The following is an 18609-nucleotide window of genomic DNA, read 5'->3' on the forward strand; positions in this document are numbered from 1 at the left end:
CTTCGTAGCCACAGAGTTCAACATGACAGCAATAGCCAATTGCAAACAGCACTCCATCAAACATAGAAGCTCCACTCACCATCTTCTTCCACTTCATCCTTCGATTCTGGTACCAAGTTTTCACTTGAAGCTGAGTTAATCCCAGTGACTGTGCTAAATCCAATCTGAGAAAACAGAAAAATTAGTGTGTACAGATTTAGGGCTGATTAGAGATTTAGGAGCAATTAGAGTACACACTGAAGGAGGATTAGAGATTATGGGATAATTAGAGTACACACTGAGGGATAATTAGAGTACACACTGAGGGATAATTAGAGATTGAGGGGTAATTAGAGTACACACTGAGGGTAGTTAGAGATTGTGGGGTATTTAGTGTACACGCTGAGGTTTAGTTAGAGATTGAGTTCCCCCAGCACTTTCTGTTTTTATTTCAGATGTCTTCAGTCTTTAATTATCCCGCAATGTCTTCTCAAATTACTTGCCCAGATATTTTGTTTTTGTCCACATTTTAACCATTCTTTTCCCTTGAATTCCTATTTGATTTATGACTGACTATCTTATATTCATGGTCCCCAAGTTTAGATAATCCAAAAAGTTAAATTATCTTCTCTATATTTACCAATCTCAAATCCTTTCATCATTTTAAGGCCAGTATCAAGTCACTCCTGAGCTCTTTATTATCTAGAGAAAAACACTCCCATCTCATAGAGTTATAGAGATGTACAGCACAGAAACAGACCCTTCTGTCTAACTTGTCCATGCCAACCAGATATTGTAAATTAATCTAGTCCCATTTACCAGCATTTGGCCCATATCCCTCTAAACGCTTCCTAGTTATATACCTGTCCAGATGCCTTTTAAATGTCGTAATTGTACCAGGTTTCACCACTTAGTCTGGCAGCTCATTCCATAAAAGCATTACCCTCTGCATGAAAACATTATCCCTGAGGTCCCTTTTAAATCTTTCCTCTCTCACTTTAATCCTCTGTCCTCTAGTTTAACACTGCCCCACTCTTATTTATTTATTCATGCCCGTCATGATGTTATAAACCTCTATAAGGTCACCTCTCAGCCTTCGACGCTCCACGGAAAACAGCCCCAGCCTATTCAGCCTCTCCCTATAGCCCACACTCTCCAACCCTGGCTACATGCTTGTAAATATTTTCAAGTTTCACAACATCATTTCTAAATGAGGGAGAACAGAATTGCATGTAGCATTCCAAATGTGGCCTAACCAATGTCCTCTACAGCTGCAACATGACCTCCCAACTCCTATACTCAGTCCACTGACCAATAAAGGTATGTATACTAAATGTCTTCTTCATTATTCTATCTACCTCTTGTTTAATCTTCCTCAATACATTTCAGTTCTAGTATCATTCCCTGTCAACCTTTCTTCTCCCTTCTTCGCTGCTGCCATAACCACTCAGTAATTGGGAGGCCGAAGTATTATGGAAGGTGGACAACCAGGAGGCTGGAAGAACACAGCAAAGCAGGCTGCATCAGGAGGTGGAGAAGTGAACATTTAATACTCCACATTTATTTAATCAAACTTTCATACAAGTTTAATGTAATTTTTCTGCTTTTCATCTTCATCATTTTAGAAATAAACCCCAGTACTTTATTTCCTTTCTGTTTTGACTTTATTAAACAATACATCTTTAATAATTTATGCATTTTTATCATTCAACTTATTTTCAAACATAAACAATATTCATAAAATTTGTAAAATTACATTATGAAATATTTTGACTTGAGAATTACAGAATCTGCAATACAATTCAAATTACCTCCACACTGCATATTCTACTCTTCAGTTCCTCAATGTTTATAATATACACTATTTATAATGTACATTCTTTGTCTGAGGACAAAGCATTTCAAATTGAAAGTACTGGATTCCTGATTCATTGTATTACCTCACAATATATCATCATTAAAATTCATTTGCCTGCATGTTATTGTATTTTGTCATCAAGTTTCATCAAACTCTTCAAGGTAGCAATTAATGCTAGTGTCCGAGGGGTAGATGCAAATCCTATTACAGCAAGACGGTTTGGGAATAGAGAAACCAGTGGGATATATAGACCATAGAACAGCATAACACAGGAACACACCCTTCGGCCCAGCTTGTCTGTGCTGACCATGATGCCATTCTAAACCAATCCCATCTGCCTGCATATGGCCCATATCCCTCTCTTCCCTGTTTGTTTATATCTCAGTTTAAATACGTTTAAAATGTTGTAATAATTTCTGCTTCTACCACCTCCCCTGGGCAGCGTGTTCCAGGCACCTGCCACCCTCTGTGTAAAAAGCTTGCCTTGCATATCTCCTTTAAACTTTCAACTCTCACCTTAAACTTGTGCCACCTTGTATTTGATATTTTCACCCTATCCATGCCTCTCATTATTTCATGTCCTTCTAATACTTCTCCAAAAAGCTATATCAACATCAAAAGACATAATCTATAGTGGAAAAAAAGACACATTCTGGGATTGATACTTATTCTGAAATATCCTGACACACATATCTGTTACTGTGACAGAGAGACACTGGTATACAGTGTACTGATTTTAACCCTTTAACCTGTCTGGAAAAATTCAAAACCATTTCAATGATATTTCCTATTGTAGCTTAAAAATGTGTTGCTGGAAAAGCGCAGCAGGTCAGGCAGCATCAAAGGAACAGGAGAATTGACATTCCTTTGATGCTGCCTGACCTGCTATGCTTTTCCAGCTACACTATTTTTAAATTCTGATCTTCAGCATCTGCAGTCCTCACTTTCTCCCATTTCCTATTGTAGCCCTATAATTTAAAAACTGTTCACGTTGCATGAAGACTTGTGTAATTGTTTATACTTTTTCTAAAATGTAACTTCGCATTGAAGTATCTGCATACTAAAGATAGAACAAAGATAGTACATTCATCATTGATATGTTTAAGGGTGACTTTTTTCAGGACTCCTGTCTAAAGATTGTCATTTGCATTATCGTTTGCAGCACTGTAGCCTATGGTTATAATAGACTATTATCCAGAGATTCAGGTAACATGTCGAGGATGTGGGTTTGAATCCGGCCACTGCAGATGGTGGAATTCGCATTCAATAATAATCTGGAAAAGAGAGCCTGATGATGACCATGAAACCATTGTTGATTGTCAGGAAGAACTCATCTAATTCACTTCTGTCCTTTAGAGAAAGAAATCTGCCATCCTTACCTGATCCAAGCTACATGTGACTCCAGACCCACAGCAATGTATTTGACCCTTAACTACTCTCTGGACAATTAGAGGTAGGCAATAAATGCTGACCAAACTAGTGATACCCAAATCCTATTAAATAATTTTTAAAAGTATGTGAACCTGTTTCAATTAACAGATGATCAAAAAGAAACGGGGGATCCTTTTGTTTCAAAACTACTTATTGGAAATCCTACTGTTGTTAATGTTTTACAACAGTGACTTTTCATCAGACATGAAGCGTTAACTCAGTTGACCTGCATAGATTTTGAGGTGCCGGTGTTGGACTGGGGTGTACAAAGTTAAAAATCACACAACACGAGGTTATAAACCAACAGGTTTATTTGGAAGCACTTGCTTCACCAGATAGTTGTGGAGTATAAGATTATAAGACACAGAATTTACAACAGAAGATTACAGTGTGATGCAACTGAAATGACATATTGAAAAAGACCTGGATTGCTTGCTAATTCTCTCATTTTTTTGAATGACCACGTTGTTTTCAGTTCTTTCATACGTAAATCCCAGAACGTTTTTTGAAAGTTGTATTCTCAAGTGAACTTTAACAAGTCATGTCAGCCCAAATAATGTATAGGTGTGTGGTTTAAGTCTGTCTGTCTGTGCCCCAATGTTCAGACTGATTCTATTCCCAAAAAAGGGATTTACAGAATCTTACGTGGATTCATGAAGCTTTTGAGCAAAATAAGATGTAATTCTGCAAATACAAACTCACCCCAAACTTATATGTGCATGTGTGTGTGTTGGGGGTGGTTTGTGTGTGTGTGTGTGTGTGTGTGTGTGTGTTCAGAATAACATCACTAAATTGGGTTAGGATAGGATAAGTTTATTGGGTATTCTATTTTCAGTTCTTTGTGTTGCATTTTGTAATTTTGTAAATAAATTTTATTAGTTTAAAACTTGGCAATCGACTCCAGGAATATCCACTATACACCTAGCTAAACAAATAGCAAAGTTAAGATCTGGGCTACCTGCTAAAAGAGTTTTTTGAGGGTTCTGGCCTGGTTCATAACAGATTATAATCTGGTGTTGTGTGATATTTAACTCTACACAGAAGCTGCCACATCTGCTGAGTATTTCCAGTATTTTCTGTTTTGATTTAAGATTGCTAGGTTCCAAAGTGTTTAACTTTTAGAACATAGAACATGACAGCACAGGAACAGGCTCTTTGGCCTTCTGTGTCTGCTGATCGTGATGTACCCTCTGTGTAAAAGACTTTCCTTGCCCGTTTCCTTTAAATTTTTCACTCTTGCTTTATCCTATGCCCCCTAGAAAATTCACTCTATCCATGCCTCTCATAATCTTATATTATACGTCTGTCAGTATATAGAAACAATCTTTGATGCTTTAGCGAAAACAATCCATGTTGCCCAACATCTCCTTACAGTTAATACACTCCAATCTAGGCAACATCCTTATAACCGTCTTTTTCACCCTTTTCACCCCTTCCTAAACTGTGGCAACCAAAACTGCACACAATACTCCAAACATGACCAAAGTTAAGTTTTATACAGCTGCAACATGGCTTGCCAATTTTTATACAGTCATTTCTGTGTATTTGTGAAATCAGTTTTTGCAAACTTTCCTATTCACACCAAAAAATAAGTAATCAATTAATCAACATCTGTGGGCAAAAAATGACTATCTGTGACCACCTTTTTCAGCAATACAAAAATAATGTTAAGTGGCATATGGTGAGCAGTCATGCCACCTCACGGGAGATGAGTAGAAGCAAATGTCAATGTGGGTACACACTTATACACATCCTCCCCCTAATCCACGCCTGGATACTCTCAGCATCTCCCTCCCTCTGCCTTCTCTTGCTTTGTCTCATTGAAGTGGTGGTACGCATTACACTCTCAACTTCATGCCCATTGTGCTGTTGTGATGGCTCCCATCTTAAGGAAACAGTATTGATATTAAAAGGTGAAAAAATATAAAAGCTATTGGCAAAAGGAACAGTTGAATTCTAATGGTAAAGGAACAGTATGGTGGGTGATGAAGGAACTTTTATACAATCTAATATTAGACTGGATTCCCTACAGTGTAGAAACAGGCCCTTTGGCCCAATAAGTCCACACTGACCCTCCGAAGAGTAACCCAGCCTACAACTATTGCACCTAACAGAAACCAGAGCACCCAGAGGAAACCCACATGGACATAGGGAGAATATGCAAACTCCACACAGATAGTCACCTGAGGCTGGCATCGAACTTGGGGCCCATGGCGCTCTGAGGCAGCAGTGCTAACCACTGAGCCACCATGCCACCCAAATATGCATATAATATGCCTTGGGATTCTCCTTAATTCTATTTACTAAGATGTGGAGGTGCTGGTGTTGGACTGGGGTCGACAAAGTCAGAAGTGTCACTTCACCTGATGAAGAAGCAGCTCCCTGAAAGCTTGTGATTTAAACCGAACCAGAGGACACAGCTTAAAAATACGGGGTAGACCATTTAGGACAGAGATGAGGAGAAACTTCTTCACCCAGAAAGTGGTGGCTGTGTGGAATGCTCTGCCTCAGAGAGCAGTGGAGGCCCAGTCTCTGGATTCATTTAAGAAAGAGTTGGATAGAGCCCTCAAGGATAGTGGAATCAAGGGTTATGGAGATAAGGCAGGAAGTGGATATTGATTAGGAATGATCAGCCATGATCATATTGAATGGCGGTGTAGGCTCGAAGGGCAGAATGGCCTACTCCTGCACCTATTGTCTATTGTCTATTGTCTAAAATAAACCTGTTGGAGTGTTACCTGGTGTCATATGACTTCCTATTGCCAAAGGCATTTCATGGTCCCTTTTAGTTCTCCTAGTCTTTGTTTAAGTTCTTTCCTGCTTTCTTTATATTCCTCAAGGGCATTCTCTGATTTCAATTCCCTAAACATTTACATTTACAGTCTTCATCTTTTTGACTTTTTTCTTGCTCTCTCTTGCTGTCATTTGTGAAGAACCTACAGCTACTGCCAACCTTACTTGATAAGACACATGTGACCACATCAGAAAGGGTACACTGGAGTTTCAAGATGATGCTGCTAGAACAGAATATTTTACATCCAAGAAAAGATTGGATAGGAGACAGTGGAAGCTGAAGGAAGTTTTAATAGTCTAACTATTGATATTAATATATGGTAATACAAATACAGGTGGGTGAGGTACAGTTATAGATTGGAAGAGAGGTCAGTAGCCAGGAGGCATCAATGTAAAGTAATTGATAGAAAGATTAGAGACACCTGTGTGTACATGTGCAGAGGCATTTGCAAAGAGGTTATGCGAAACCTCTATAAACTGCTGGTTAGAACTCACCAGGAGCAATACGAGCAGTCCTGGGCACCATCCTGTAGCAAAGATATGAAGGCAGCGGCAAGTGTGCAGAAGAATTTTCTAAGAATACTCACAGTGATGATATGAGAAATCTCAGTTAACAGGATAGATTTCAGAAGTTGAGACTGATTTCCTTGGAGCTAAGTGGAGATTTGATGGTCCCTGGGCGCTGAGTTTCTGTAAGAAATCTGTAGTGTTGTGACACAGCTGGAAGTTCCTTATACAATGGGTTTCAAGATGCCTTCAACATAGCCAGAGAGGTTCTCACACAGGGTCCCATTGCCTGATATGATGGGACATCCTGGTGTTGTGTGATTTTTAAATTTGTCCACCTCTGTCCAACACCAGCTCCTCCACATCAAGACTGAATGATGATGTTCACTTGGAGAGCCAGTGCAGACACAATAGATTGAATGATTTCCTGCTGCACCATAACAATTCTATGATTTGGAGGCTTAGAGCGAGTTTGCAAATCCCTGTTTCAAGAAAAGCTTGATTTTTAATTTAAATTTTTGTACCAAAGGAGCCACTGAAAATCAAAAAGTGGCCCCTTCTGAAATTCTCAGAAAATGCCATCGAAATGAAAATTATTTTGACTCTCAGATCTTGCCACCAGACCAAGTTAAAATGGAACCCTCTAACAGTGGGACAAACTCAAAACCCTTTGCTGCTCCTGTAAATCAGTGCAAGCAAGAGCAGGAAAGTATGAACGAAAGGTTTCATATTTTTCTAAGGAGACTGAAATAGTGATTTACACAGGTTTCGCTAGTACTTAAGGAGTGGATTTTCTGAATTAGTTGTATCAGTCACAGCTCGTGGAAAATGTAATCACTGGGGATGCTCTGAATAGTTTCATTGTATCACTAGACCATTAGCTAAACTCACAAAAATGTTCCTCTCTGTCCTGTATAGATAGGGATTAACTGTCAAGTCAGGTGTATTACACAAACAACCATCACTATGGCAACAATGGCAAAAACACACAGCTACAACTCCTGTCTGGTTCTCAGTACCCATCCACAGTCAATTTCCTCAAACATAGCACTTCAACTGGACAGTTTGCACATTGCGAGTCTGTAGAAGGTATTGTTATCATGTCTCTGAGTGACAATATCTTCCATTTGACAACATTTTTCCTACTCACGCACCTATCAATATCTCTCTGTGGACTTGTGTATCCCTCAAGCAACTTGCCTTTCCTACTATATTTCTAACATCTGCAAATTTGACTACAGTATATTTGATTCCTTTGTCCAAGGTTTTAATATATATCGTAAACAGTTTCAGACCCAGCACTGAAACACCACTGGTTTTAGGTCATCAACCTGAAAAAGAACCCCTTATCTCCATTTCTTTTTCTTGTCTGTTAACAATTCTCTACCCATGGCAATATCTCCCACACCATGAGCTCTTACCTTATGGCTTAACATTTTGTAAGGTATCTTGTTGAATGTCTTCTTGAAGTCCAAATACAACGCATCTACTGGTTCCCCTTTATCCACTCTGGTTGAGACTTCCTCAAAAACCTCTAATAAATTACTCTGTCATGATTTCCCTTTCATGAAGCCATGCTGATCCAGTTTGATTTAATTATGATTTTCTGAACATGCTGCTTTTATTTTATAATTGAATTTAACATGCTTTCAGCGATAAATGTTCTTTAGTGGAGAACATCTCCATCCTTATCTGCTCTGACCTAAATGTGACTCCAGACCATGGCAGTGTGGGCAATTAAGGTTGGACAATAAATGCCCACAGTCCATAGACAAATAAATGAAAATTTGCTTCAACTACCCTGATTAGTCCATCTCATCCCTCATGTCTTTATCCTCAGAGTTTGTTTAGTTTAATCAATATATCCCCTTCTTGAGTATTAATGTATTTATAGAACATAGAACATAGAACATAGAACATAGAGCATAGAAAAATACAGCACAGTACAGGCCCTTCGACCCTCGATGTTGCGCTGACCAAAGCCTACCTAACCTACACTAGCCCAATAACCTCCATATGCTTATCCAATGCCCGCTTAAATGACCATAAAGAGGGACAGTCCACCACTGCTACTGGCAGGGCATTCCATGAACTCACAACCCGCTGAGTAAAGAATCTACCCCTAACATCTGTCCTATACCTACCACCCCTTAATTTACAGCTGTGTCCCCTAGTAACAGCTGACTCCATTAGCGGAAAAAGGTTCTCACTGTCAACTCTATCTAAACCCCTAATCATCTTGTACACCTCTATCAAATCTCCCCTAAACCTTCTTTTCTCCAATGAGAACAGCCCCAAGTGCCTCAGCCTTTCCTCATACGATCTTCCTACCATGCCAGGCAACATCCTGGTAAACCTCCTCTGCACTCGTTCCAATGCCTCCACATCCTTCCTATAGTATGGCGACCAAAACTGCACACAATACTCCAGATGAGGCCGCACCAGAGTCTTATACAACTGTAACATGACCTCAGGACTCCAGAACTCAATTCCTCTACCAATAAAGCCCAGTACGCCATATGCCTTCTTCACAGCACTATTTACCTGGGTGGCAACTTTCAGAGATCTGTGTACATGGACACCAAGATCCCTCTGCTCATCCACACTACCAAGTAGCCTACCATTAGCCCAGTAATCCATCTTCTTGTTACTCCTACCAAAGTGAATGACTTCACACTTAGATACATTGAACTCCATTTGCCACCTTTCTGCCCAGCTCTGCAAGTTATCTATATCCCGCTGTAATCTGCCACATCCTTCTTCGCTGTCCACAACTCCACCGACTTTCGTGTCATCCGCAAACTTGCTCACCCAGCTTTCAAGCCCCTCCTCTAGGTCATTTATAAAAATGACAAACAGCAATGGTCCCAAAACAGATCCTTGTGGAACACCGCTAGTAACTGCATTCCAAGATGAACCTATACCATCAACTACTACCCTCTGTCTCCTTCCAGCCAGCCAATTCCTAATCCAAACCTCTAATGCACCCTCAATGTCATACCTCCGTAGTTTTTGCATTAACCTACCTGGGTACCTTATCGAACGCCTTGCTAAATCCATATACACCACATCTACTGCTTTACCCTAATTTATGTAATTACTAATTTCATCAATTACTGACATATCTACCTGTTCTACCTCCTTGTTAATTACTCAGACAAAGTAATTATTTCATATTTCTACCACCTATCTATTATTATTTGTGGGATTCCCTTCACAGCTTTCATTATTTTAATTGACATGCCTGCAAAATATTTTATTTACCCGCTTAATTGTGCTTTTATTTTTACTTCTCCCATAATCTTTCTATTTTCTCGTGTACTGTCATCCCACAATCACCTACTCACTTCTTGCCTTATTTTTAAACCTGAATCATTCCTTTATATCATTATTCATCAATGGAGTCTCACTACTGTTATTCTTTTCTTTTTTGTCTTGTATTCTTTCTTTTATTTTGCCCACAATATATTAAAACACTATTTTACCTGTTTATTTTATTCATTCATAGAATTTGGACATCTTGGCTGAGCCAGCCTTTATTGCCCGTCCCTAGTTACCTATGAGAAAGTGCTGGTGAGCCATCTTCCTGAGCTTCTGCAGTCCATTTGGTCTTGGTAGACCCACAATGCCATTTGGGAAAGAATTGCAAGATTCATTCGAATGACATTGAAGAAATGGCGATATATTTCTCAGGATGATGAGTGGCTTGGAAGAAATGGTAATGGCATTCCCATGTATCTGATGTCCTTGTCTTTCTAGATGGCAGTGGAGGTTGGTTGGAACATTTTGAAGGTTTATTATAGTTTCTACTGATGGTGTATATCTTTGTTTGCCAGTACAAGCTCCTGTTTTATTTTGCCAAAGTTTATCTTAGCCCCCTCAAATTCAGCCTTTCTCCAATCGTTTTCATCATAATTTTGTCCTTCTCTATCAGCTTTAATATTATGGACACCACTGTCTAGATATTTTCCTACTTCTACTTCTCAATCTGTTCTGGTTTATTTCTCATTACCGGATCCAATAGTGAGCCATCTCTTATTGCACTTTTCAAACGTTCGGTTTGAAAGGAGTCCTGTACACATCCTAGGAACTCTATTTATTTGTCCCCACAGCCCCCCACCCCCTCAGCCCCCTGCACACATCCAACTTAGATCAGCGGATTTGAACGAAGTCTTATTATTCTATTTTATTTAACTTCTTCCTCCACTTCCACTCCATTGTTAGATGCTCTACTGCACTGCATGTATTAGTTTTTGATCCTTTATCAAATTTTTATGTCTATCCTTTTGTCTTGCTGAGATCTGTGCCCATTTTTGCCACTATCATTGTGCTATACTGATGAAGTAAAGCAACTCCATCTCCCCATTTTTCTTCTCCATCTTTCCAAATATGCCACAACCTGTAATATTTAGTCTCCAGTTCCGTGTTTGATTATGGACTCTGTGTACATTCTTGTGCAGAAATTATTATAATTTTTAATAGGATATCAATTTATGTTTATCATTTTTGAAGGATATTGTTAAACTTGAGAGGGTGCAGCAAAGATTTACAAGTATATTGCTGGGATTGGAGGATTTGTGTTATAGGGAGATGCTAATTTGGTGGACTTTTTTTCCCTGGAGCATTGCAGACTGAGGGTTGGCCTTATAGAGGTTCATATAATCATGAGAGGCATGGACAGGGTGATAAGACACAATTTTTTTCCTTGGGCGGGGGAGTCCAAAATTAGATTGCATTGGTTTAAAGTGAGAGGTTTAAAGATTTAAAAAGGACCTGAGTGATAGCTTTTTCACACAGAGGATGGTGCGAGCATGGAACGAGCTGCTAGAGGAAGTAATGGTGGCGGGTACAATTACAACATTACTGTTGCCTCCTGTTGAACATGTGAACAGGAAGAGTTTTGCGGGACTAAGTCAGATTGGGATGTCTGGTCAGTGCAGATGAGTTGGTCCGAAGGGTCTATTTCTGTGCTGTTTGACCCTATAACTCAATGAATGGTTTGGTGCTTTGTCTTCAATGTCTTCCATAATTATTTTCTTTCCTCGTGTTCTTGTCCTGTTCTGTTGACACAGAGCCTGTTTATATTTTAGTTGATCCCTTGTTCCACTCTGACTCGTTGAAAGCTTTTGCATCCTCTCCTCTCCCCAGTTAATGTCTCTGACAGGACACAGTTACCATTCTGGTTAAAGTGGGAACTATCCCATCGGTGCAGCTTGTTCCTCCCCCAGAAATAGTTCCACGGTCTCACGGTAAGAAAAAACCCCTCTTTCCCTTTACCTCCTTCTTGCTCTGACCTATGTCCTTTGTTCCAGCATGGACCAGAACAACCAGTTTCTTCAAGCTTTTATTCCAACTTCCTGTTCAATCCTAGTGAGACATCTCTTATCCTGGGTAGATGCCACACCCTTTGTAGTTCTTATTCTTGGCTGCATTCTGGAGAACTCCCTTCCCCATACACGCATTTCCTCTCAATTACCACCCCTCATCCTGCTCTCATTCACTCACCTGTCTGGCGTGGACAGGTATTTCTGTTTCTGGAATTTTTTCTCCAGCCCCATGAGTTGCAGCTCGGTGAAAATGGTGCGACTTCTGCGAGGCTTTTTGGGGCGAAGAATGCTTTGGTCACTTTCACACTCACTGCTGGATGGAGAAATATTCTCAGGAGCTGGCCCATTCGGCTTACTGGAGGATGTGGCAGGAGGTAGGTAATGTGGAACCCTCGCTGTGAGAGCTGGAGAGAGGTGAGTCGCTGAAAACAATGGGTACGAGCTCAAGGATGACCCTGCAGAAACACATGGGATTAATGTTAGTCAAAAGCCCAAACATTATTCTGTATAGTCCTGCCAGCTATGTGGATACTGGGAGAAGACAAGGATCAGCTGTGATGTCTGACACAGTCAACTATCTCATTGGCAGTCATTGACATGTTTACCATGGGTGAAATCAGTCTCCTCTTTAGAGGCAGAGCTTTTAGGACAGGAGGAAGTAAAGCCAACATTTGCATTTAAGAAACAGCTTTAACAACACCTTGCACTGTGTTTAACTGTTAAAATATCTCAAGGTGCCAAACGATAATCTGAAAGACATTAAATCACTGGCTCAGGAATCTAAAGTCATGAACATTCAGGGAGAGCTGTACACCTGGTTAATCTAGATGATGATGTTAACCACAGGATGAGGTTTAACTATAACATTTGGCTTCATCTTTCAAAAAAGCTACATAAACCTCCCACTGCTGGGGTATGCATCCTAACAGCAACAGACAACATCCCTTCAAGACTACAGTTTAGATTTCAGTGCGTGTTTTAATTCATTCATGTGATGCAGATGTAATAGCAAGGCCAACATTTAATGCCTGTCCCTAGTTGTCCCAGATAAGGTGCTGCTGAGCTGCTTTCTTGAACAGCTATAGTCCACTTACTATAGGCAGACCCAAAATGCTGTGAGAGAGGGACTTCCAGGATGCTGACCCAGCAACACTGAAGGAATGGCAATATATTTCTAAGTCAGAATGGTGAGTGTTTTGGAGCGGAACATCCAGATGGCAGGGTTCCTCTGTATCTGCTTCCCTCCTCCTTCTAAATACAAGTAGTTGTGGATTTAGAAGGTACTGACTAAGAAGCCTTGGGGAATTTCTGCATTGCACAAATGTACACATTGCTGCTACTGAGAATAGGTGATGGAGAGAATGAATGCTTGTGGATGTGGTGCTAGTAAAGTGGGCTGATTTGTCCTGGATGACGTCAAGCATCTTGAATGGTGTTGGAGCTGCACCCATCCAGGCAAGTGGAGAGTACTCCATCACACTCCTGACTTGTGCCTTGCAGATGGTCAACAGGCACTGGGGAGTCATGAGGTGAGTTACTTGCTGCAGGATTCTTAGTCTCTGACCTGCTCTTGTAACCAGTATATTTATATGGTGAGTCCAGTTGAGTTTCTGTTCGATGACAGCAGAAATTGCCAGAAATCAGGAATGGAGGCAGGAATCCTGCAGTCAGGCCAGACCATAGGTGCTCTATCACCCATTCCATGGTTCATTTCCCCAATGTAGAAGGGGTCACATTGTGAACAGCAAACACAGTAGACTAGGCTCATTGAAATGCATGTAAAGCACTGCTTCACTTGGAAGGTATGTTGAGTCCCAGTTATGCCTGTCTCTTTGTTGGATACATGGAACATTCCATGTTCAAATCCAATTCCAGCCCCATATCCATGATATTATTAAAGCTGCTTCCCTCTCTCATCCAGAATTAATTTCGCTTCCAATTTTCATGCCGTTCTCATCTTCAACTGGTCTACCTCTGACTCCTTCCTTCCTTCTTCAACATCTGTTTCCATTTCTGGGGATAGACTGGCCACCAATATCCATTAGAAACCCACCAACCCCCACAGTTATCTTGACTATACCATTCTATTCCATTCTACCAGTTCCTCTGAATCTGTCATACCTATTCAAATGAAGCCAACTTCGACAAGGGGACCTCCAAGATATCCACCTTCTTCCTCATCCAAGGATTCCTCATAGTTGGCAGCAACCTCAGTGAGGTCCGATCCATCTCCTGAACTTTAATCCTCATTCCTCTCTTCCCTCCCACAACAGGCTTAGGGTCCTCCTTGTCCTCACATAGCAACCCACCAGCATTCACATCCAGAGGATCATTAGCTGCCACTTCTGCTACCTCCATCAAGATGCCACCATCACATACATATCCCCCTCCCCCCATCCCCTGTCAGCATTCTGCAAGGGCCATTCCCTCCAGGGCACCCTGGTGCTGCATCATGTGTATTTAACTCTTATATCTTGTAAAGACACTGTGAGTCGACTCTGAACTAATCAATGACTTTGTGCTTTAAGTTAACTCCTGATGATCATATCCCACCACAATAGATCTTGGCCTGTATCTACATGGCGAAGATAGTCTGGTCTTCTTCTCCCAGAAGTCCCAGGGGTGTCTTCTCTTCCCAGTGATTGGTCTCGGATTATTGCTCCTGAGGATGGTGTTGTGGTAATTCTTATACTTAGGAGTTGTTTCAGCCCTGCCATCGACATGCAGAGTCTTTAATTTCCTCCAATAGATCGAACAAGCCCGATCATCCTGCTCAATCAGATCCAACCAGGTATTGACATGTCAATGGCAGGGTGGTCCTTGGGCACCCATTCCTGGAGTTGTTGGTGCACATAAGTCAGGTAGCCCTCTGCAAATAAGGGTGTGAGATGTCCCTGTGCCTGGCAAACAACCTGAGATACTGATTGTCCTGGGGATGGTATTCAGGTTGATTTCATTCAATTCCAATTCGAATGTATATTGTATTGTCTGTAGCTGCAGCTTGTCTGGATTCTGCAGCATGTTTATTCAGTCAGTCTGGTCAAGGGTTGTCTCAATTTCCCAGTATGCCTCATTTATTGTCTGTTTGCCGTAAATTCATCAGAAATCCATCATTTTGAGCAACCCTGTCCACACTGCCCACTCCTCCTTCACTCCCAACACTCCCTCACAGCCCCATGGTACCTTTCCATGCAAGTGTAAAATGTGTAACATTTGCCTGTTACTTCCTCCTACGTCAGCACACAAAAACCCAAACACACCTTCTAGGCAAAGTAGCTTGATTTGATTTACTGTAGTCACATGTAAATTCCTGAAGAAGGGCTTATGCCCAAAATGTCGATTCTCCTGCTCCTTGGATACTGTGCTTCTCCAGCAACACATTTTTCAGCTCTGTAGTCACATGTACCCAAGTACAGTGAAAAGTTTTGTTTTCTGACAGTACAGGCAGATCATAATAAACAAGTATATACATTTTATCATAGGGTGCTTAGACTGAGCAAGGAATACAAGGTTACGGCTGCAAAGGATGTGCACAAAGCAAAATTGCCAGTAGCAAAATCTATATTGCTTGAAGTTAGAAAGGTCCATGCAGCAGTCTAATAACATCAGGTAAGATGGTGCGTGTGTTCAAGCTTCTGTATCTTCTGCAAGATGGAAGAGGTTGGAAGAGAACATGACTCGAGTGCGTGGTATCCTTGATGATGTTGGCAGCCTTTCCTCAACAATGAGCAGTGTAAATGGAGTCCATGGATGGGAGGTTAGTTTCCATGATGATCTAAGCTGCTTACACAACTTTCACTTGTCATACCAGGCTGTTATGCACCTGGATAGAATGTTTGCTACAGTGCAGCTGTAAAAGTTGAAGGTCCTTATGAACATGCCGAATTTCCTACATTGTCTGAGGAAGAAGAGGCGTTGTTGTGTTTTCTTGACCATCGCTCAATCTACCTACTACCTTCACTGTTCATAATGTGGTCTCCTCTCAACATAGAACATAGAACAGGAAAACACAGTGCAGGCCCTTCAGCCCTCGATGTTGTGCCAGCTTTTTATCCTACCCGAGGATCAAACTAACCTACATACCCTTAATTGTACTAACTTCCATGCGTCTATCTAAGAATTGCTTAAATGTCTCTAATGTATCTGACTCTACTACCACTGCTGGCAGTGCGTTCCACGCACCCACCACTCTCTGTGTAAAGAACCTACTCTGACATCTCCCCTAAATCTTCCTCCAATCACCTTAAAATTATGTCTCTCATGATAGATATTTCCGCCATAGGAAAAAGGGTCAGCTATCCATTCTATCTATGCCTCTCATCATCTTGTACCTCTATCAAGTCAGCTCTCATCCTCTTCACTCCCTACATCTAGCTCCCTCAATCTTTCTTCATAAGACATGCCCTCCAGTCCAGCAACACCCTGGTAAATCTCCTCTGCATCCTCTCTAAAGCTTCCACATCTTTCCTATAATGAGGTGACCAGAACTGAACATAATATTCCAAATGTGGTCTAACCATGGTTCTATAGAGCTGCAGCATAACCTCACGGCTCTTAAAAACAATCCCCCTGTTAACGATAGCCAGCACACCATAACCTTCTTAACAACCCTATAACTTGGGCGGCAACTTTGAGGGATCTATGTACGTGGACCCCAGCAAACTATAGCTGGAGGTAGAACTCAAAAAGAGAGAAGAATGGTTGGACAGACAATGGAATGGATAACAGTTAGCCAAGGAGAATGAATAGCTACTAATGGGTATCATTAGTGGCTAACAATGGGGTGGGTGGAATGGCAGACTGTGTGGTGACAAGGCCTGGTGTGTGGGGTTGGAGTAAGGACATGGGAGAAGTACCTCAAGCCCTAAAATTATTGAACTCAATATTGAGTCCAGAAAGCTACAGAGTTCCCAACAGGAAAATGAGCTGAGCTGAACTGGAGCACTGCAGCAAGCCTGAGACAAGTATATGCAATAAATGCTGGCCCAGCCAGCAATGCTTGTATCCCATGAAAGAATAAAAATAATTTTAAAACTTATTCAGGTTCAAAGCTTAATCCACATCTCCTCTCCTGAAGAGAGAACAAGTCCAAATGTGTCTTTTCCCCATAATCCTGTACATTGCTTGTACACAAATAATCTTACAAAGCCTCTCTTAAATGCCTCAACTGAATTGACCTCCATCCCATTTCCAGGCAGCGTATTCCAGGTCCAAACCAATCACTGAGTAAAAATCTTTTTTTCTCAGATCATACTTTTGCAAACCACTTTAAATCTGTTCCCTCTTACCCTTCATGTTTTTACAAGTGGGAACAGGTTCTCCTGTCTGTCTGCCCAGCTGCTCACAATTTTGAAAACTTAATTCAGATCTTCTCTCAGTCTTTTCTCTCCAAGGAAATAGTTTCTTTAATCTGTCCTCATAGCTGAAGTTTCTTCACCCTGGAACATCATGTCAATGCACTATCTTCAATGTATTCAAATATTTCCTATTTTGTGGCACTTACAGTTGTACACAAACTCCAGCTAAGGTCTAACAAGTGTGTTGGACAAGTTCATCATCACCCCTTGCTGTGGCACTCCATGTCCCTAATAAGATAGCCTAACATTCTGTGCAATTTACTAACTGCTCTCTCCACCTGTCCTGCCATCTTCAATAAGCTGTGCACACATACACTCAGGTGCCTCTGCTCTTGCATTCTCTTTAGAATTGTAACCTCCATTTTATATTATCTTTCAATGATCTTCCAAACAAAGTGCATCACATCACTGAACCTCATCTGCCCACTCCACCAACTTGCCAATTTTTGGAGTTCCCCACTATCCTCCTCACAGTTGACAATGCTTTCAAGTTTCACATGATCCTCAAAATTTGAAATTATTCCATGCACACCAAGATCCAGATCAATAATATATATCATGAAAAGTATTACCACCTTTGTTGAACTCCCAACACAACCTTCCTCCAGCCTGAAAAACATCCATTGCCCATTACTCTGTTTCCTATCACTCAACCAATGTTTTATCCATGTTCCTACTGTTCCTATTTTTCTACAGTCTACAACTTTCCTTGCAATCACTGGAAGATGCCAGAGATGGAGAATTGTAGACCTGGTTTGTGGATAGATTGAGAGGTTATTGCCAATACTCCTGCAATTTCCACACTCACTTCCTTCAATATCTTTTTTATCTCTTACAGTCCCAATGTCTTGTCAACTTTCCATAATCTGCTCATCAATTTTGCATCCTTCTCATGTCAGAGCTTCCTCCAATCACTGTGGTCTAGATAGCAATTTTACTCCTTGATAATCTTTATTTAATACTGAGTTAAAAATCACACAACACCAGGTTATAGTCCAAGAGGTTTATTTGGAAGCTTCCTGGTGCACCATAACCTGGTGTTGTGTGAGTTTTAACTTGCTACACCCCAGTCCAACACCGGCATCTCCAATTCATTTAAGACTGCCATGGCTGTTGCTTCGATGTGTAACTTTTCTCTTTGTTCCCTAATCAGTGTTCTTTTATTACCCTTTTACTACTGATGTGCCTAGAATAGATTTTGGGATTCCCATTTTTGCTGAGTGCTAGTCTTTGCTCATAATCCCCTTTCACTTGGAGCTGTGGCATCAAAGAGGCGTAGCAAAATTAAAGCAAAAGCGAATCATGGATCCGCTCTTCACTGATTTAAGTCATGGCTAGCACATAGAAAGATGGTTGA

General features: G+C 40.9%; 1 protein-coding gene across 1 annotated transcript in view; it reads right to left on the bottom strand.

Moving 5' to 3' along the window:
- Positions 1-18609, bottom strand: part of barx2 (BARX homeobox 2) — a 56756-nt gene that overhangs the window by 17951 nt on the left and 20196 nt on the right. Inside the window, exons 2-3 of the mRNA XM_060846775.1 lie at positions 12074-12350; positions 80-164 (exon numbers count right to left, since the gene is read on the bottom strand). Coding sequence (XP_060702758.1) covers positions 80-164; positions 12074-12350 — 362 coding nt within the window. The remainder of the gene's footprint in view (positions 1-79; positions 165-12073; positions 12351-18609) is intronic.

This window comes from Hemiscyllium ocellatum, chromosome 29 (assembly GCF_020745735.1).
Source record: "Hemiscyllium ocellatum isolate sHemOce1 chromosome 29, sHemOce1.pat.X.cur, whole genome shotgun sequence".
In the NCBI taxonomy this organism is placed as follows: Eukaryota; Metazoa; Chordata; class Chondrichthyes; order Orectolobiformes; family Hemiscylliidae; genus Hemiscyllium; species Hemiscyllium ocellatum.